Genomic DNA, 20,808 nt, shown 5'->3' with positions numbered 1-20,808 from the left:
ACATTGGAAGAGCGATGATAAAAGAAGGATGGAGAGTTATAAAAAGAGAGGGTGTGAAAGAAGTTTGTAACCTCATTTTTTTTGCGATGAAATTTGAGGTGCATTACTGTAGTTTTTCAAAATTATGTGAAAGAAGTTTGTAACCTCATTTTTTTTGTGATGAAGTTTGAGGTGTATTACTTTAGTTTTTCAAAATTTTAAAGAACGTTTTTAAGTTTCATAATTTATAAGAGAAAGCCTTAAAATTTCATAAATTTTGATGGGTGAGCTTGATTAGAGTTCAAATTTGAGTTTGATTTGAGCTTCAAACAAGTTTGAGTTTAGAAATTTGCAATCGAGTTTAGTTTTTAACTAGTTCTCGAGTCGAGTTCAAGCTTGAGAAATGGCTATTGAGTTTGAGTTGGGTATATAGTATATTTTTCTTTTATTTAGCTTTATGCGAGTGTTATATCTGTAAGGAACATTTTTGTCACCACAGGCTCAAGACAGAAACTGAGATATTGGATTGTTGTTCTTGCCCATGAAACTGAGAAAGTATTTGCGACAAGTGGACAGTTGTCTTTCCTGTGTTGCTATTTGTTGTTGTTCTGTGAAGGTAGGCCTTCCTGAGCGGTCATTTAGGGGCACCTCGTGGGTCAGAACTATTCCTGGGTAAAAGATACAGGATGGTTTATGACCAAGGTTCTATTATTTAATTCTATCTTGGTCGAAATTGAAGCAATCAGTGGCTGATTCCTTTCCTTTTTGGGATGAGCTTACAGTATCCGTAGGGATTGAATTTGTGATGTAATGAGATCAAATCAAATTCCGGGGGTGTAACAAAAAAATAAGGATATGCATCAACTTATTTAATTATTCGTGTGCTGTGTTTATTCTTGTTATCCCTTCTTTTTGAAGTATGAAAGTCTTTAGTTGAAAGTGTTGAAGAGTCGCAGATGGCATATGTCTGCTTTCATGGTTTTTTTGGTCTGTCTATGTTCCCTGTGCTGCATATCGTAGATCGTCTTCCCGAATGGCCAGTGAGTACCTGATAATATAGTTGGCTATGGAGCAGTTGTGGCTTAGCAGTGGACGACTTGGTCCGTCTTTCTGTTCTCTTGTTGAAATCACTTTTGTATCAGTCTGTGTCAGAGATGTAAGAAGACCATAGGTTAAGGCAGGACTGGAAAAGATTGGATCGTTGTTCTTGTCTACAGATCTCAGCAACTATGTTTTTAGCTTTGCACTATTTTGTCCATCTTTTGATTTCCCGAATTTTCTTGTCTGTAAGCTTGTGTGATCAGTTTGTGTTTTTGTTTTGTAGGTTTTGTTGATACCCAACCACCAAAATACCCGTTTCCTGGTTTTGCTATAATTCTTTTGTAGGTTTTGTTGATACCCAACACCGTGGTCCAACCACCAAAATACCCGTTTCCTGGTTTTGCTATAATTTTTTATGATTTGTTTCTGTTATAGCATTATTGCTTTTCTTGTAGTTTCTTTGGCTGTCTGTCTTTGTTACTTCTGCATCATTTTTTCTGTCTTGTGCAAACGAGATGTGCAATGATTGTTCTTTCCGCAGGTTCTGACTTAACTGAAGATGAACGCTTGTGGATAATTGGCACTTGTGTTTCTTCCTTGACGCCATTTTGTTTATTCTCTCATTTTTGAATTACCATTGCATGTAAGCTTGCATGATGAGATTGAGTTTTGTCTGTAGGTTTGTTTGGTGCCAAACACCATGGTCTACAATGATCCAATCATCGAGATCACCCTTTTTTGGCATTTTGTTTCTTTTAGCATCGTCTGTTTTTCATTTTTCCATCATCTTGAGAACCTCTTTGCTCTATCGCTAATAGGTCGACTTGTGTTTCCTGGTTTGTTGACATATGTTGTTTGGTGAATCCCCGCAGATGGTGTAGACATACGTGTCTTACATGTTCGTGTTATGCCCTTGTTTTGAAGTTTGCAAGGAAAGGCCATAAATGGCATTACCATTAGCTTTAGATTAATCTCTCATTAATTTGGAGCTGTTCATTTCTTTTGGTGACGTTTTCCTTGTGGTTTTATTCTTCTATGTTCCCCGTTTTGCATGGTGTAGGTTGTCTTGCTCAATGGTGCACACGTACCTGCTACTGCAAGTATATAGTTGGCCCTAGTTCTTAACAACTTATGACCATCTGTTTCAGCATGGTTGAGTTTTCCATAATTCTTAATAAGTCAACCTACGGCATGATGCACATCTTGTAGGTCTTCTATGGTCAGACATGGGGTACCTTGTTTTGACAATCGAAGATGTATCTGTTTATGAGTTCTTCTTTTCTTCTGTTTTATCTTATTTCGTATCTTGTTGTAATTGGTTGTTTAGTTACTCTTGCATCATTTCTCTTTCTTTCCTTCTTTTCTTGTATAAACGAGATGTTCTCCCTGCAGGTTCTTACTGGAATCAAGATATGGGCACTTGTGTTTTCCTTACTGGTAAGTATGTTTATTCTCTCATTTATTTAATGCTAAATTATGGTTGATTGGTGTGGTTATTGATATTGGTATTTACAAGTTTTAACTCTGCCTGGGTTTCTCAGCCGGTCCCAAGCCCGGATAAAATGAGGAGGGTTCTTTGCTAAAAACTTGTTTGTTGGTAGCGAGTTGCACTGTTTTTTTAATATTATAGCTTACTTACATTATTAATTTATTATATGTTATAAATTATTTAGATAAAACTTTTAAAAGGTATATTTGTTAAGTAAGATTACTACCGATATGAAATAGTTTTAACTGAGAATCCATATTAACACCCTCATTTTTATAGTGCCATCAAGAGCTCTAGCTGCAAGAGGATAGGATCTTTAGGTTGGGCACGAAAGCTGCATTGATTTGACTTTTTTGCTTATGTTATTGAAGCGAAAAACCTCAAGAAAACTTTAGAAATTCTTAGATAAAACTTTTAAAAGGTATATTTGTTAAGCAAGATTACTACCGATATGAAATGATAGTTTTAACTGAGAATCCATATTAACAACCCCATTTTTATAATCTTAATTTTACAAAGCTTCTAAAAAGTAACATACTTTTACAAAAAGAAGTTGAAATTACATAAAGATAGTGGATAGTAGTACCTTTTGCTTTTAGTATGTCACCTGTCACATTTGACCACAATAATTGCTTGCAACCATACCCACAAAAATAAAAAGTTTTAGCTCTCATTTGTTGACTTTGACCACCTCCATCAGCACAATAATTGCTTGCAATCATATTTTAGCTGTCATTTCGCCACCTGCATCATCTCAACATCGACTTCTCCTTTCTACTGCATTTGCAGTTGCTTGGTAGTTCAATTTTCTCCTTTTTATTTGATTTACAGATAATGGCCTTCTTCTTAGATGAGTTTAGACATCTTAAAATCCAACTACAAGATATAAAATCAGCCACCCACAACTTTAGCAACGACAATTTCATCGGAGTGCCGATGCTCTCACATGGATGCAGCGCCTCAAGATATGCCTTGGGGTCGCAAGGGGACTCAACTACCTTCATGATCCCGCGGGGACACAACAAAGAGTTCTTCACCGCGATATAAAAAGTGCCAACATCTTATTAGATGAGAATTGGAATGCTAAAATCTCTGACTTGGGGTTGTCAAAAATAGGTCTTGCTAATCAGAAACACACATTTCTTGTCTCTAATGTTGTAGGTACCTTTGGGTACATAGATCCCCTGTATCTCGAGATGGGCGTGCTGACAAAAGAGTCAGATATATACTCTCTTGGGGTTGTCTTATTCGAGGTATTGTGCAGTAGATTATGCTTTAAATATAGCCATGGTCAATATCAGAGTCTGGTGCGTATGTGGAAGAAAAGCTACAAAGAAAAGAAATTAGATGAGATCATATCTCGAGATCTGTTGCAGCGAATGGATTTGAATTTCTTGGAAACATTTTCAGACATTGCATATCAATGCTTGCAGAAAACTCGTGATCATATCTCGAGATCTGTTGCAGCGAATGGATTTGAATTCCTTGCAGAAAACTCGTGATCATATCTCGAGATCTGTTGCAGCGAATGGATTTGAATTCCTTGGAAACATTTTCAGACATTGCATATCAATGCTTGCAGAAAACTCGTGGAGCACGGCCACTAATGGTTGATGTCGTGGTAAAGCTTGAGATTGCACTTAAATCTCAGGAGATTTATGAAGGGGTGAAATTGTCAGAGGAGTACGAAGTGATAAAATTGCTGGAGGAGTACGAAGCAATAATTAAGAGTGCAACACCTTCTCTTATCTTTAGATCCAAAGCGGAATTGCAAGCGCTTCTCTCCAAAGGGATTATCGTTAATGTTGGCAAAACGGTAAATGGACATTTAGGTTGTGGCGCACTGGTAAAGGCTCAGGGGATGTAGTGAAAAATCTCATCTACCGGGTTCAAATCCAGGCGCCGCTAAAGCGCTTGTGGTCATCGAGGTCCACCTGCGATTACGATGATTCCAAGCCATTCGTAGTGGATTAATCAGTGTGCATAAGCTGCCTCAGAAACCACGGTTACCCACAAAAAAAGCTCACAACACTAGAATCCATCCTTAAAAAATCTTTATTGATGTTTCCTTAATTTACGTATTTTTGAATGTTGAAACTATGTATAAGTTGAAAAGTAAAGTGTACTCATCCTACATCAACTTAACTAACTTGAACTTGTTTTAATGGACAGTGGTTTTTGGTTTTCGTTAAATAAGAATGAAGAACATTGTGAAATGATATCATCAACATAATTTATTCCTTTGTGGAGGCATCATTGTCATCATCAGTTTACAGAGGATTCAAGGTGACATGTCCTCCCTCTTGTTCCTATGTATTTGATAATAAAGTAAAATGAAGGTTTTGTTCTTTATATTGCTCAAACAAATTTTTTATAATATTCTCTAAAACTTAATCAATTTTTTCCACCAACAAGATTGAATTGTTATTATTTTATATAAAGTTTTTAAAGGTGTCTCAGGATAATAAAGTTAGTAAAATATGAGAGATTCTAAAACATAGAGGATTGGTTGGAGTTGAATGTCATGTTTTTTAGAGGTTTTAACTTTTAGTTCAATATTTTAGAAAAAATTATAGAAAACCTGTTTGAGAGGGGAATCCATGTTGCTTTTTCCTGTAGATTTGCAGAGTTCAATTTAGTACCACCTTTTGGGAAGTTCAAAGCACATGTCAAACCTCAATTCTTGTCACGAGGAATCACATATACAGTTAACTTAGTGTTCAAACTCAAAAACCGAAATGGGAACTCAAACGAACCTACGTATTTAGCCCTCGATTACAAACTGAAAGGGGAGACAAAATATTCAACAACATACCTTGCACATGAGAGAGAACATAGATGGATGACGGTTGAATTGCGTCAGTTTACTAGCGACAAAAGAGATTTTGACCTTGAAATTCTATTTGATGGCACTAAATTTCCTTTTGACGCCCTCGTGGTAGAAGGCATTGAGTTTCGGCCCTCAGAGAGAGTAAGTTGGTGAATACTCGTTTATATGTTTACATCATTTTTCCTTTAAGTTGTTCTTAAACTTTCTTTGCCACACTAACATTTTGTTATATAGAAAATTGGATCAGGTATGTGCGAAATCATCGCATAATAACTTTTCTTAAACTATATTTTGACCCTTTACTGCTTGGGTTACACGGAATTTGTTCGAAGATGATATCAAATTGCACCCTGAATCTTGCTCAAGGTTCTAGTTAGGGGTTGTTTATCAAACACTTACCAACAATTCTCGATCTGATGATTGGAAATATTACCCCATAAAATATGTAAAGGTAACGACTCTTGCTGCTAAGCATTTGGTAAACAGCCCCTTAACCTATAATTTAGCTTAATTATCAATAAATTAATTCTAAGTATACAGAACGATCTGAAAATCACCACGCACATCTTGATTGTAAGAGAACCTACATGGCTTACCTACTTTTCTTGGGGGAACGTTGTGGTTTTTAAAGAAAACATTTGGAGAATACGATATTTTCTTTTGTAGTCGATCAAAGACTTGGGGATTGTTTACTCAAATGCTTGTACGGTAACACGTAAAAATACACACTTGTACTTATCTTACCGTGTAAGATTGTGATATCTTAAAACGATAATAATTTGTATGGTAAGCGCTAAACTCATCACCCTCATTTACCGGGTAAGACTCTTGACCCTTGTCATCGCTTTTAGCAGGTAAAACTCTTGGTTTTTGTCATATTCATCCTGTAAGGTAAAAGGACCCGGTAAGTGTTTATCCATCGGGTAAGCGTGTAGTAAATGGCCCCTTATATTGGATGTTTAATAGGTGGCGTCAGAGGTTGAGGAGGTGGATAAATCACAAGCGGTAAAACTCTTGGTTTTTGTCATATTTATCCTGTAAGGTAAAAGGACCCGGTAAGCGTTTATCCATCGGGTATTTGGATGTATTTAGCTGTTCATTGTTTTTCTGGTGGTTAGTTTTATTCGGTCTTTCTATTTTCCCCGTTTTGAATGGTGTAGGTCGTCTTCCTCAATGGTGCACAGCACATGTACCTACTACCACTAGTATAGTTGGCTGTGGAGCACCTGTGCCTTTGCTGGGTCCATCTCTTTCTATTGGTTATATCATTTAATCACATTTGTATGATTCTGTTATTAGGCATTCTCATTATCTCTACTTTCTCTTCTCCTTCCCTTTTTCTAAGTGTCACATATGTAAGGTTACTTCTGTCACTACAGGTTCAGACACACACTGAAAATCATCAGCACCTATTTTTTCTCACCTTTTCATTTTCTGATTTCTCGATTTTTCTTGTGTGTAAGCGTAAGCTTGCTTGATTACTTCGTGTTTTGTATGTAGGTTTTGTTGAACGTGGTCCAACTATCAAGACCACTGTTTGCTGGTTTTTTCACAGTTCTTAACAAGTTATGACCGATATGAAATGATAGTTTTTACTGAGAATGCCTATTAACACCCCCATTTTTACAGTCTTAATTTTACAAAGCATTCTAAAAAGTACCATACTTTTACAAAAAGAAGTTCAAATTTACATAAAGGATAGTGAATAGTAGTACCTTTTGCTTTTAGTATGTCACCTGCACGTTTGACCACAATAATTGCTTGCCACCATCCCCACAAAAATAATTTGACCACCCCCATCATCACGATAATTGCTTGCAATCATATTTTAGCTGTCATTTCTCGACTTTGGCCACATCCATCAGCTCTATATCGACTTCTCCTTTCTACTTCTGCATTTGCAATTGCTTGGTACTTCAATTTTCTCATTTTTATTTGATTTACAGATAATGGCCTTCTTCTTAGATGAGTTTCAACATCTTAAAATCCAACTACAAGATATAAAATCAGCCACCCACAACTTTAGCAACGACAACTTGATCGGAAAGGGTGGCTTCGGGAACGTCTACAAAGGAGAAATCTCTCACTCAAAGGGGCGAAGCATGGTTGCTTTTAAGCGTCTAGATCTAGATAGTGGGCAAGGAAATGCCGAGTTCTGGAGGGAGATTATGATGCTTTCCCGTTACTCCCATGAAAATCTCGTCTCTCTCCTGGGATATTGCAACGAGGGTGATGAGAAAATCCTTGTGTATGAGTATGCATCTCGTGGAAGCCTTGATCGCCATTTAAGTGCCGATGCTCTCACATGGGTGCAGCGCCTCAAGATATGCCTTGGGGTTGCAAGGGGACTCGACTACCTTCATGATCCCGTGGGGACACAACAAAGAGTGATTCACCGTGATATCAAAAGCGCCAACATCTTATTAGATGAGAACTGGAATGCTAAAATTTCTGACTTAGGGTTGTCGAAAATAGGTCTTGCTAATCAGAAAAATACATTTCTTGTCTCTAATGTTGTAGGTACCTTTGGGTACATAGATCCCCTGTATCTGGAGATGGGCGTGTTAACAAAAGAGTCAGATGTATACTCTCTTGGGGTTGTCTTATTTGAGGTATTGTGCGGTAGATTATCCATTAAATATAGCAATGATCAATATCACAGTCTAGTGCGTATGTGGAGGAAAAGCTACAAAGAAAAGAAATTAGATGAGATCATATCTCGAGATCTGTTGCAGCGAATGGATTTGAATTCTTTAAAAACATTTTCAAACATTGCATATCAGTGCTTGCAGAAAACTCGTGGAGACCGGCCACTAATGGCTGATGTCGTGGGAAAACTTGAGATTGCACTTGAATCTCAGGAGATTTATGAAAGGGAGAAATTCGCAGAGGAGTATCAAGCGATAATTAAGAGTGCAATACCTCCTCTTATCTTTAGATCAAAAGCGGAACTGCAAGCGCTTCTCTCCAAAGGGTTTATCGTTAATGGTGGCAAAACGGTAAATGGACATTTAACCATTTAGGTTGTGGGGGCATTGGTAAAGGCTTAGGGGATGTAATGGAAAATCCCATCTATCCAGGTTCAAATGTAGGCGCTACCAAAGGCCTTGTGGTCATCGAGGTCCACCTGCGATGACTCCAGGCCATTCGTGGTTGGTGGCCTGGTGTGCATAAGCTGCCTCAGAAACCCATGGTTACCAAAAAAGAAGAAGCTAGCAACACTAAAAATCCATCCTTAAAAAAATCTTTATTGATATTTTCCTTAATTTACGTATTTTATATGTAGAAAAATAAAGAAGATTTTAGTGTACTCATCCAACATCAATTCAACTAATTTGGACATTTTTAATGGATAGTGGGTTTCGTTAAATAAGAATGAAGAACGTTGTGAAATGATTTCATCAAGAGATTTTATTCCTCTGTGGAGGCGGCATCATCATCGGCAGTTTACAGAGGATTCAAGGTGACATATCCTCCCTCTTGTTTTTATATATTTTATGATAGAGTAAAATAAGGGTTTTATTCTTTATATTGCTCAAATAGATTCTTTATAATGTTCTCTAAAATAGAGAAAACATGAAATTTTTTCTAAGTTTAGAGAATTCTCTAAAACTTTTTTTATCAATTCCACCAATGAGATTGGATTGTTATTATTTTATATAAAGTTTTTAAAGGTGTATCAAGATGAGAAAGTTAGAAACATATGTTAGAAATCTCTAAAACCTCTTTGATTTAGTAGATTTGCATGTTGCTAATCCATGTTGCTTCTTCGTGTAGATTTGCAGAGTTCAATTTAGTAGCACTTTCTGGGGAGTTCAAAGCACATCTCAAACCTCAATTCTTATCACCAGGAATCACATACACAGTTAATTTAGTGTTCAAACTCACAAACCGAAATGGGAACTCAAACGAACCTACGTATGTAGCCCTCGATTACAAACTGAAATGGGAGACAAAATGTTCAACTGCATACCTTGCACATGAGAGAGAAGATAGATGGATGACGGTTGAATTGTATCAGTTTACTAGCCACAAAAGAGATTTTAACCTCGAAATTCTGTTTGATGGCATTCAAATTCATTTAAACGCCCTCGTGGTAGAAGGCATCGAGTTCCGGCCCTTGGAGAGAGTAAGTTGGCAAATACTCGTTTATATGTTCATATCATTTTTCTTTAAACTTTCTTTGCCACACCAACATTTTGTTATATAGAAAAATGGGTCAGGTATGTGAAAAATCATCTCATAATAACTTTTTTGAAACTATATTCTGACCCTTTACCGCTTGGGTTACACGAAATTTGTTCGAAGATAATATGCACAAGGTTTTAGTTAGAGGCTGTTTATCAAACACTTACCAACAATCTCACATCTCGTTCTGATGGTCAGGAATATTACCCCATAAGGTATGTAAAGGTGATGACTCTTGCTGCTAAGCATTTGGTAAACAGCCCCTTAGCTTATACGAATGTAAATTCCGCCATATCCTAACCTATAACTTCGCTTAATTATTCTTTATATAAAACTATCTGAAAATCACCACGCACATTTTGATTGTAAGACAACCTGCTTTTCTTGGGGGAACATTGTGGTTTTTAAAGAAAACATTTGGAGAATGCGATGATTTCTTTCGTAGTAAATCAAAGACTTAGGGGTGGTTTACTCAAATGCTTGTACGGTAAGTGGTAAATGCTTATTGGTAAGAATACACACTTGTACTTACCTTACCGGGTAAGATTCTGATCTATTAAAACGACATTGTATGCGATAATTTATATGATAAGCGCTAACCGGATACGAGTCATCACCCTCACTTACCAGGTAAGACTCTTGACCCTTGTCATCACTTTTAGCAGGTAAAATTCTCGGTCCTTGTCATGTTCATCTTGTAAGGTAAAAGGACTCGGTAAGTGTTTATATATCGGGTAAGCGTTTAGTAAACCACCCTTTATATTGGATGTTTAATAGGTGGCGTCAGAGGTTGAGAAGGTGGATATACAACCTGTATCAGATTGGGAAAGAAGATTGCCAGAAGATCATGAAGAAATAATCAAGTGGTCAAAAGATAGTATCAAATGGAGAACGAAAAAGGAACTCTATTTTCTTTTTTGTAAAGGCTTCCTGATCAATAATGGTGAAGAGGTATATTTTATACGAATGATTAATTAGGAACATAAGCGCTCGAGAGTTGCTATAAATAAATGTACTTACATGTTTATTGATTAACAGTGGTTTTTTCTGGCTAAAAATGGAAAGAAATGTCTTTTCCTACCGGCAAGAGCGCTTTTAGACACAAACCGATGGACATTTCAATCTTTACCCAACTTAAGGTTCTTGCTCCATCTCCTAACATGTTTATTTTATGTCTTGCATATATTTGTCACATGCGCTAATATTTTTGACTACAACTAGATCGGGTTCATAGGATGCCATCAATTTCTAAGCATCCTAATAGACTATTTTATAAGACTTAGGGGCCGTTTACCAAAAACTTATTCAATAAGTGCTTACGGGTAAAATTTAACACCATTAGATACTTATCGATTAAGATTTTAGTCCATCAACACAACACCGTATGCAATAATTTACACAATAAGCTCTTATCGTGGTAAGAGTTGTCGTCTTTACTTACCGGGTAAGACTCTTGTTCATTATCTCGCTCTTACAGGGTAAGATTCTTGGTCTTTACCACATTCATCTGGTGAGGTAATGTAATATGGTAAGCGCTTACCTGGGTAAGTGTTTACCTGGGTAAGTGTTTGGTAAACGGCCCCTTAGTTTATATATAAGACTAGATTAAAGTGTCCTAAAACACTTGTTAGATGTCATGTAAACTTATTACAGCCTATATATAGGACAGTTTAATTTTTGGTCCTATAAACCAAGTCTTATAGAATAGTCTGTTATGATGTTTAGAGTCCTGTAAACCCAACTTTTTTTAGATCTGCAACACTTGTATTATATGCAATATGCTTTATATTTTTGCAGGTTTGAAGAAGTGGCTCTTGATTGTTTTAGGAGTTATTTTCATATTCTCGGCGAAATCAAATTTCAAATGCTATCACCTGGAACAATATATGCATGTAACCTTGTCTACAAAATAACAGGAGACGTCGACAAAATCGAGGAGCCTATTGAAGTGAGAAATTGGTATCTTCCTTTTTCCGATTCCGATGAGATTAATTATCGATATATCTATTTACTTGGTCCTCAATTGCCGGTTATTAGACCAAATGTTGATGAAAATACCCATAACCCCCCGATATCGCAAATGCCAAAATTCAAAGGCCTTCCACGACTACGGAACAATGGTTGGATGGAAGTTGAAATATGGGAATTTGAAACATCTGTTAGGGTTGACAAGTTTGAGATTAACTTTTTGCTACAAAGAAAATCTGGCTCGGGGTTTCAGGGGATTAGTGTGCAAGGCATTGAGGTAAAACCTAAAAGATGATCTTCTTTTATGATTAATTGTAAGCACATATAATATTAATGGGTTTGTTTTCGTTTTAATTGATTATGTATTGCCATGAAGATGAAGTTTTATGTATTTTCAACTCAATTTTCTTTTTGAGTATTTCTATATATTAACCCCACTCTTGGGAATAAGCACCTTAATATTCCTAGATGGATTTATGATTATAAGCTTAACGATATATATAGAAAGAGACTTGAGATCATGTGAGATCACCAAAATAACACTAAACATTTATAAGGAAAAACATTATGAAGGTAATCTTCGTCTTTTTCTTGTGAAAGTTCGGAGTTAGAAGTGTTATTTTGTGGTCTTACAGGTCTCATGTAAATAGGTTGGTTTCACGTGAACTCAACCCTATATAAATGTGTGTGTGTGTGTGTGTGTGTTTAGGTGAAATATCATGTGAGAACGAGAGTTAATGTGAGAAACATAAGAAGGGATTTGGACCTTGATCACCTCTAATTTCAATCCCACCCATGAAGCCTTTGATATGGGGATTGATCGATTAATGTGGTGCATCTTGGTTCATTTCATCCTAATCTGTATCCAAATGTTAAGATCTTTTTTTATGTTTCTTACCTTAACTTTCGTTCTTATCGGAATCCATCTCTCTTTCTATATGTGTGTATGTGTGTTATATTAAAAAAAAAATGTTTAAAAAACATAAGACATCATGGAAACAAAAACTTGCTACAAATTCTTATCGATAAATTAATAAAGAAGAAAAAGGAGAAAAAATGACTATTTTGCTCTTTATAAATAATAGGTTTATTGAGATAGGCGAAATATCGTATGAAAATAAGAGTTAAAGTGAGAAGTGTAAAGAATGAATTAGATGTTTGATCACCTTTAATCTCAAACTCATTCATGAATCATGTTTGATACGGGAATTAACCTGTTGCATCTCGGTGCATCCCAATCTAATGTGCATCCAAGTCACCTTAACTCTCATTCTCACAAGAACCCAACCCTCCTAAAATATTTAATTGAATAATATGTTATTCAGATGGTGTATATTAGGGTTGTTCATAGATAGGCAAGGCTTGGGTGGGATGACCCGCTAGAAAAACGGGTTAGAACAAATATTTTTCGAAAAAATAGGATCCCCGGATGAGTTGTTAAAATTAATAGACAAGCATTGGCAATAAAAAAATTAGATAGACCCTCCAACCTGTAAATATTTTATAACTAAACCCTATATGGTGCCGTTTGTTTTGAAGGAATAGAATGGATTTAGGGGATTTGTATTTCAAATTCATTCCAATCCCATGTTTGGTTTGTTGAATTATCCGAATTTGAAATCTTTGGATTTAATTGAAATCCTTCAAATATAGGATTTTAAAAAAATGTTAAAAACATTTATATTGTAATAATCGATTAATAAAAAAGTAACCCAATTATTTTTATAATTATTTATAAATTTTTCAATAAATTATTTATATATTTACGTGATTGAAACTATGTATTATGTATTTTATATTAATTTCGAAACTTGTAAAGATTAATCCAGGCTTCCATTTCACTCTTGACTGCAACACGAATATACAAACAGAAAAGTCGTGTGGTGTGAAGATAACGTGATTATAGAAAATTGGAGAGGTTCCAACAACCATGAAAAATATCAATAAACTAAAGAATCTAACTTCTTCATCCAATTAAAAACCATTTATTGTTTATTATTATAAAGAATATAAAAACCCATTCATTGTTCATTTATTATAATGATAGTTGTTGTGGAAAGTTTCTATGTATGACATGATCCAATTAAAAATTAAAGAGGTTTATGAAGCAAAATAAATACTATGCAATAATTATTAATTAAAAATTAAGTAATATTATTAAAAATTGTTGCAATTTATTTTTAAAAGGGAGGTGGTTGAAGCAGATCGATTGATGAGAGTTTGGCAGTGAATTCTATAGAGATGAAGAGACGGCAGAAACTTGATGTACTGAAACATGGTTTTTATCAGGGGGGAGAGGAAGACGTGGATGAAACTGTATGGATTGAAGCAAGTCTGCGATTGTTGACCGCAACATTAGATATTGAAGATCTGCCAACAACAACATGGTGAAGATCTATTAAGATACCAAGTTCAGTGTGAAAGGTTAGAGGCTCTCGTTTCCAGCAAAATTGAGGCAGTTCAAGTCACACCCTTTTCTATTGAAGAAAGAATAGAAAGACCAATTTAAGTGCTCATCGGTAAATAAAATAAGCAATTTTTACCATCAAACACATAAGGATGGCCACCCTGAATGGATGTTGATTCATGGACAGCAATGGGAATCCGATCAAAGGCACACCAATCAAAATCGATATGTATAAAAAACTTTATGAAGGAAGTGTCACTCTTAGTATTCTACCAAACAGTTGGTTTGTGCGAGAAAACCCATTACTATATACGGCTACGAATCACAACTTCTTTAAAGACTAACAAATTAAAGGGAAGTGGAGCATCAAATGGTGTACAAGATGATTTTGGGAGAGAGGGATATTTTAGAAAAAAGTTAAACTTTGAAGCATATTTTTGTAATTTAAGGTCTTGTTGAGCATAGAAACTGGAATTTTCCTTTGAAACAAATTAGAAGAAAATAATCACAAGTATTTTAACTTAAATAGTCTATACTTTTTAAACTAAATGCATTATTGAAATAAATACGTAATTTGCATAAATATATACAATATTATTTGATTGTTAATTAGTTTTTATATCCCTGAAAATTATATTTCCTTCGTCGTAAATAAATGTCCATAATAAAAATGCATACATTTTTCAAGATATATAATTAGTACTTTTTTTAATAATTAAAAAACAATGTTACACTTATTTTGAAACAAATTAAAATAGAAATATTCACACTTATATATAGACGGAAAGAAATAATTGGTATTATATAATACAATTGACCACGTCAGGTAGTGAATAATAGTATTTTTTTTAGTATATCACCTGCCACAGTTGACCACAACAATTGCTTGCAACCATATTTTAGCTGTCATTTCTCGACTTTGGCCACCTCCATCAACTCTACATCCACTTCTCCTTTCTACTTCTGCATTTCCAATTGCTTGGTAGTTGAATTTTATCACTTTTATTTGATTTACAGATAATGGCCTTCTTCTTAGATGAGTTCCAACATCTTAAAATCAAATTAGAAGATATAAAATCTGCCACCCACAACTTTAGCAACGACAACTTGATCGGAAAGGGTGGGTTCGGGAACGTCTATAAAGGAGAAATCTCTCTCTCAAAGGGGCCAAGCGTGGTTGCTTTTAAGCGTCTAGGTCTACATGGTCTGCAAGGAAACTCTGAGTTCTGGAGGGAGATTATGATGCTTTCCAGTTACTCCCACGAAAATCTTGTATCTCTCTTGGGATATTGCAACGAGGGTGATGAGAAAATCCTTGTGTATGAGTATGCATCTCGTGGAAGCCTTGATCGCCATTTAAGTGCCGATGCTCTCACATGGATGCAACGCCTCAAGATATGTCTTGGGGTCGCAAGGGGACTCAACTACCTTCATGATCCCGTGGGGACACAACAAAGAGTTCTTCATCGTGACATAAAAAGCGCCAACATCTTATTAGATGAGAATTGGAATGCTAAAATTTCTGACCTAGGGTTGTCAAAAATAGGCCCGGCTAATCAGAAACATACATTTCGTTTCTCTAATGTTGTAGGTACCCCTGGGTACATAGATCCCCTGTATCTGGAGATGGGCGTGCTAACAAAAGAGTCAGATGTATACTCTCTTGGGGTTGTATTTTTCGAGGTATTGTGTGCTAGATTATGCTATAAATATAGCAATGGTCAATATCAGAGTCTAGTGCGTATGTGGAAGAAAAGCTACAAAGAAAAGAAATTAGATGACATCATATCTCGAGATCTGTTGCAGCAAATGGATTTGAATTCCTTGGAAACATTTTCAGACATTGCATACCAATGCTTGCAGAAAACTCATACAGAACGACCACTAATGGCTGATGTCGTGGGAAAACTTCAGATTGCACTTAAATCTCAGGAGATTCATGAAGTGGTGAAATTGGTAGAGGCAGAAAAGTATGAAGCGATAATTAAGAGTGCAATAGCTCTTCTTATCTTTAGATCCAAAGCGGAACTGCATGCGCTTCTCTCCAAAGGGATTATCGTTAATGGTGGCAAAACGGTAAATGGATATTTAACCATTTAGGTTGTGGGGCACTGATAAAGGCTTAGGGGATGTAGTGGAAAATCTCATCTACCCGGGTTCAAATCTAGGCGCTGCCAAAGGCCTTGTGGTCATCGAGGTCCACCTGCGATGACTCCACTCTAGGCCATTCGTGGTTGGTCGTCTGGTGTGCATAAGCTGCCTCAAAAACCCATGGTTACCCAAAAACAGTTTTGCAACACTAAAATCCATCCTTAATTTATTGATATTTTCCTTAATTTACGTATTTTATATGTTAGAAAAAAAAAAGAAGAGATTTTAGTGTACTCATCCAACATCAATTCAACTAATTTGAACTTTTTTAATGGATAGTGGTTTTCGCTAAATAAGAATGGAGAACATTGTGAAATGATATCATCAACAGAATTTATTCCTTGATGGGAGCATCTTCATCAACGTGAGTTTACAGAGGATTCAAGGTGACATGTCATCCCTCTTATTTTTATGTATTTGATAATTTAGTAAAATGAAGGTTTTGTTCTATATATATGGCTCAAATATATTCTTTATAATGTTCTTTGAAATAGAGAAAACATGAAAATTCTATAAGTTTAGAGAATTCTCTAAAACATAATCATTTCATTCAATTCCACCGATGAGATTGATCGTTATTATTTTATATACAGTTTTTTAAAGGTGTATCAAGATGATAAATTAAAAAAAAATTACAAAAAAACCTGTTTGAGATGCTAATCCATGTTGCTTCTTCATGTAGATTTCCGGAGTTCAATTTAGTACCACTTGGTGGGGAGTTCGAAGCACATGTCAAACCTCAATTCTTATCACCAGGAATCCAATACACGATTAACTTGGTGTTCAAACTCAAAAACCGAAATGGGAACTCAAACGGACCTATGTATTTAGTTCTCGATTACATACTGAAAGGGGAGACAAAATATTCAACTGCATACCTTGCACATGAGAGAAAAGATAGATGGATGACGGTTGAATTGTATCAGTTTACTAGCCACGAAAGAGATTTTGACCTCGAAATTCTGTTTGGTGGCACTCAAAATCATTTTGACGCCCTCGTGGTAGAAGGCATTGAGTTTCGGCCCTCAAAGAGAGTAAGTTGGCAAATACTCGTTTATACGTTTGCATCATTTTTCTTTAAGTTGTTTTTAATCTTTCTTTGACACACCAACATTTTATTATATAGAAAAATGGGTCGGGTATGTGAGAAATCATCTCATAATAACTTTTCTGAAACTATATTTTGACCCTTTACCGCTTGGATTACACGAAATTTGTTCGAAGATAATATGCGCAAGGTTATAGTTAGGGGTTGTTTATCAAATACTTACTAGCAAGCAATTCTAATGGTCGGGAATATTACCCCATAAGGTATGTAAAGGTAATGAATCTTGCTGCTAAGTATTTGGTAAACAGCTCCTTGGCTTATATGAACATACATTCCGCATATCCTAAACTATAATTTAGCTTAATTATCAACAAATTAATTCTCTTAATATGTAACAATCTGAAAATCACCACAAATTTTTTAAAAGAGAACCTATATGTTGTACTGGGTAAGACTCTTGACCCTTGTCACCGCTCTTAGCGGGTAAGATTCTCGGTCCTTGTCATGTTCATCCTGTAAGGTAAAAGAACCCGGTAAGTGTTTATCATGTAAGCGTTTAGTAAACGACCTCTTATATATATTGCTTGTTTAATAGGTGGCGTCAGAGGTTGAGGAGGTGGATATACAACCTATATCTGATTTAGATACATATTGGGAAAGAAAATTGCCAGAAGATCATAAAGAAATAATCAAGTGGTCAAAAGATASTATCGAATGGACAACGAAGAAAGAACTCTATTTTCTTTTTTGTAAAGGCTTCCTGATCAATAATGGTGAAGAGGTATATTTKATACGAATGATTAATTACGAACATAAGCGTTCGAGAGTTGCTATAAATAAATGTACTTACATGTTTATTGATTAACAGTGGTTTTTTCTAGCCAAAAATGGAAAGAAATGTCTTTTCCTACCAGCAAGAGCGCTTTTAGACACAAGCAAATGGACATTTCAATCTTTACCCAACTTAAGGTTCTTTCTCCATCTCCTAACATGGTTTTTTTTACGTGTCTGTGTCTTCCATATATTTGCAACATGCGCAAACAAATTTGACCAAAACTAAATTGGGTTTATAGGATTCCATCAATTTCTAAGCATCATAATAGACTATTTTATAAGACTCGGTTTATACGACCAAATTAAAGTGTCCTAAAACACTTGTTATGTAAACTTATTACAGCTTATACATCAGGCGGTTTAATTTTTGGTTCTATAAACTAAGTCTTATAGAATAATCTATTATGATGTTTAGAGTCCTATAAACCCAACTTTTTTGTAGTGTTAACAATGTTTTTAATTGAGTTAAGCAAGCATCCATGCTGAGTTAGGCATCAAACATATACAGGTATATCTGCAACCACCTGTTTTGGATGTTCATTCATTTGTAAAATCAACTCACTTGTGTTTAAAGTTTGAAGCATTAATTATGGTAATTCTAACACTTGTATTACATGCAATATGCTTTATATTTTTTGCAGGTTTGAAGAAGTGGCTCTTGATTGTGTTAATAGTCATTTTACTATTCGTGGCGAATTCAAATTTCAAACGCTATCACCTGGATCAACATATACATGTAACTTTGTCTACAAAATAACAGGAGACTTGGACGAATTCGAGGAGCCTGTTAAAGTGAGAAATTGGAATCTTCCTTTTCCCGATTCAGATGGAATTCATTATCGGTATATCTATTTAGTTAATCCTCAATTGCGGGTTCTTAGACCAAATGTTGATGAAAACACCGACAACCCCCCGATATTGCAAATGCCAAAAATCAAAGGCCTTCCACATCTGCGGAACGATGGTTGGATGGAAGTTCAAATATGGGAATTTGAAACATCTATTAGAGTCGACAAGTTTAACATTGACTTTAGGTTGGAAAAAGAATATCACCCATGGTTTCAGGGGATTAGTGTGCAAGGCATTGAGATAAAACCTCGAAGATTATCTTCTTTATGATTAATTGTAAACACAAATTAATAATGAATTTATTTTCATTTTGAACTCAATTTTATTTTTGAGTATTTCTGTTAACCCACTTTTTGGAATAAGCACCTTAATATTCGTAGATGGATTTATGATTATAAGCTTAACAAAAAAATAAAAAAAAAAAAATAAATAAAAAAAAATATATATATATATATATATATATATATATATATATATATATATATAAAGAGAGAGAGAGAGACCTATGATCATTTGAGATAACCAAAGTAAAACTAAATATTTACAAGGAAAAACATTATGAAGGTAATCTTCACTGTGTTTTTCCTATGAAGATTCGGAGTTTTTTTTTACCTTCACAATATTTTAGTATGAAGTTACAAGGGTTATTTTGTAGTCTCACACGTCTCATGAAAAATAGGTTGGTCTCACGTGAACCTAACCCTATATATATATATATATATATATATATATATATATATATATGTAGAGAGAGAGAGAGAAGCGTTCAAATAAAACCACTCAATTTGTAAAAACCGTGAAAACCTCATTCAACCAATCATAATTTTTCATTTTATTTATTTTTTTGTAATTATAAGAGGTTTATTAACCATATTTATTGTGGAGGGTGTTAATCATGGATATTATCATCTTCATTATTTTAATTTTAGAGAACTACATGAAACAGTTTCATTAAAATTTCATAACCATATATGAAACAAATTCATCAAAAAAGTATTATATGAAACAATTTCACAAGATTAAACAATTTCATGAAAAAAATTCATAAGATTAAACAATGAAATCGACGTATGAGGGTGGTTTGTACGGTTTTTACAAATAAGGGTGGTTTTCATTTGATCGCTCCTCTCTCTCTCTCTCTATATATATATATAATGAATATATATGTTTAGGTGAAGGATCATGTGAGAACGAGAGTTAATGTAAGAAACGTAATAAGGGATCTAAACCCTTGATCATCTTTAATCTCAAACCCACCCATGAAGCCTTTTGATCAGAGGATTGATCGATTAATCTAGTGCATCTCGGCTCATTTCATTGCACAAAGATTAAGATCTCTTCTTATGTTTCTCATCTTAACTCCCGTTTTTACCGAAATCCATCTCCCTTTCCATATATATATATATATATATATATATATATGTGTGTGTGTGTGTGTAATATTCAAAAAAAGGTTTAAAAAGCATAAGGCATCAAGGAAACAAAAACTTGCTACAAATTCTTATCAACAAATTAATAGAGAAGAAAAAGGTGAAAAAATGACTATTTTGCTCTTTATATTTAGGTTCACTGAGATATGCGAAAAATCATGTGAAAATAAAAGGATAATTGAGAATGTAAGGAGTGATATGGACGTTTGATCACCTTAATCCCAAATTCATCCATGAATCGTGTTCAATATGGGGATTGATCTTGGTGCATCTCACCTTAGCGCACCACATCATAATATGTATCCAAAGGTGGAGATCTTTTCTCATGCTTCTCATTTTAACTATTTTTCTCACAAGAATCCAACCCTCCTAAAAATTTTAATTGAATAAGATGTTAATTCGAATGGTGTATATTAGAGTTGTTCACATTTAGGCAAGGTATTGGAGACAAATCCTCTCCTTAATTAGTTTATTTGATTAGTCAAATTAGTTGTAAKTTACCTTGTATAATTCCTATAATTACGTTGTATTTTTGTATTTATACTCCTTCAATTGTCAATAATAATCAAGGGGAATATTTCTCTTAATTTCATA

At 34.9% G+C, this 20,808-nt stretch overlaps 5 protein-coding genes across 5 annotated transcripts; all 5 read left to right on the top strand.

Annotated features, from left to right (window-relative positions):
* The first annotated feature begins 3,319 nt into the window (after positions 1-3,319).
* LOC112529685 (probable serine/threonine-protein kinase PBL28) lies at positions 3,320-5,816 on the top strand. The gene is made up of 2 exons (XM_025141024.1): positions 3,320-3,762; positions 4,092-5,816. The coding sequence occupies exons 1-2, from the start codon at positions 3,460-3,462 to the stop codon at positions 4,374-4,376; spliced, it is 588 nt and encodes a 195-aa protein (XP_024996792.1). The 5' UTR covers positions 3,320-3,459; the 3' UTR covers positions 4,377-5,816.
* A 670-nt stretch (positions 5,817-6,486) lies between these two features.
* On the top strand, positions 6,487-8,427 carry LOC112499613 (putative receptor-like protein kinase At5g39000). The gene has a single exon (XM_025102923.1). The coding sequence runs from the start codon at positions 7,289-7,291 to the stop codon at positions 8,360-8,362; it is 1,074 nt and encodes a 357-aa protein (XP_024958691.1). The 5' UTR covers positions 6,487-7,288; the 3' UTR covers positions 8,363-8,427.
* Positions 8,428-8,652: 225 nt separating this feature from the next.
* LOC112529821 (F-box protein PP2-B15-like) lies at positions 8,653-11,881 on the top strand. Its single transcript, XM_025141228.1, has 5 exons — positions 8,653-8,802; positions 9,117-9,468; positions 10,305-10,478; positions 10,566-10,666; positions 11,325-11,881. The coding sequence occupies exons 1-5, from the start codon at positions 8,732-8,734 to the stop codon at positions 11,788-11,790; spliced, it is 1,164 nt and encodes a 387-aa protein (XP_024996996.1). The 5' UTR covers positions 8,653-8,731; the 3' UTR covers positions 11,791-11,881.
* Positions 11,882-14,922: 3,041 nt separating this feature from the next.
* On the top strand, positions 14,923-16,398 carry LOC112529531 (putative receptor-like protein kinase At5g39000). Its single transcript, XM_025140854.1, has 2 exons — positions 14,923-15,978; positions 16,333-16,398. The coding sequence occupies exons 1-2, from the start codon at positions 14,923-14,925 to the stop codon at positions 16,396-16,398; spliced, it is 1,122 nt and encodes a 373-aa protein (XP_024996622.1).
* Positions 16,399-16,706: 308 nt separating this feature from the next.
* Positions 16,707-19,084, top strand: LOC112529530 (putative F-box protein PP2-B12). The gene is made up of 4 exons (XM_025140853.1): positions 16,707-17,087; positions 17,697-17,882; positions 17,970-18,070; positions 18,577-19,084. The coding sequence occupies exons 1-4, from the start codon at positions 16,707-16,709 to the stop codon at positions 19,052-19,054; spliced, it is 1,146 nt and encodes a 381-aa protein (XP_024996621.1). The 3' UTR covers positions 19,055-19,084.
* The last annotated feature ends 1,724 nt before the right edge of the window (positions 19,085-20,808 follow it).

Source organism: Cynara cardunculus (genome assembly GCF_001531365.2).
Source record: "Cynara cardunculus var. scolymus isolate 2C chromosome LG 16, CcrdV1, whole genome shotgun sequence".
Classification (NCBI taxonomy): domain Eukaryota; kingdom Viridiplantae; phylum Streptophyta; class Magnoliopsida; order Asterales; family Asteraceae; genus Cynara; species Cynara cardunculus.
This window is presented reverse-complemented; position numbering and strand designations above follow the sequence as displayed.

What these genes read in the sequence shown, in the direction of transcription:
- LOC112529685 (XM_025141024.1), top strand. Translation starts at nt 3,460, where the DNA reads ATGCAGCGCCTCAAGATATGCCTTGGGGTCGCAAGGGGACTCAACTAC. An exon ending in TTGGGGTTGTCTTATTCGAG is followed by an intron (nt 3,763 to 4,091) that starts GTATTGTGCAGT and finishes CAATGCTTGCAG; the next exon opens with AAAACTCGTGGAGCACGGCC.
- LOC112529821 (XM_025141228.1), top strand. Translation starts at nt 8,732, where the DNA reads ATGATTTCATCAAGAGATTTTATTCCTCTGTGGAGGCGGCATCATCAT. An exon ending in CAGTTTACAGAGGATTCAAG is followed by an intron (nt 8,803 to 9,116) that starts GTGACATATCCT and finishes TTCTTCGTGTAG; the next exon opens with ATTTGCAGAGTTCAATTTAG. An exon ending in CAATCTTTACCCAACTTAAG is followed by an intron (nt 10,667 to 11,324) that starts GTTCTTGCTCCA and finishes ATATTTTTGCAG; the next exon opens with GTTTGAAGAAGTGGCTCTTG.
- LOC112529531 (XM_025140854.1), top strand. Translation starts at nt 14,923, where the DNA reads ATGGCCTTCTTCTTAGATGAGTTCCAACATCTTAAAATCAAATTAGAA. An exon ending in TCGTTAATGGTGGCAAAACG is followed by an intron (nt 15,979 to 16,332) that starts GTAAATGGATAT and finishes TTTAATGGATAG; the next exon opens with TGGTTTTCGCTAAATAAGAA.
- LOC112499613 (XM_025102923.1), top strand. Translation starts at nt 7,289, where the DNA reads ATGGCCTTCTTCTTAGATGAGTTTCAACATCTTAAAATCCAACTACAA.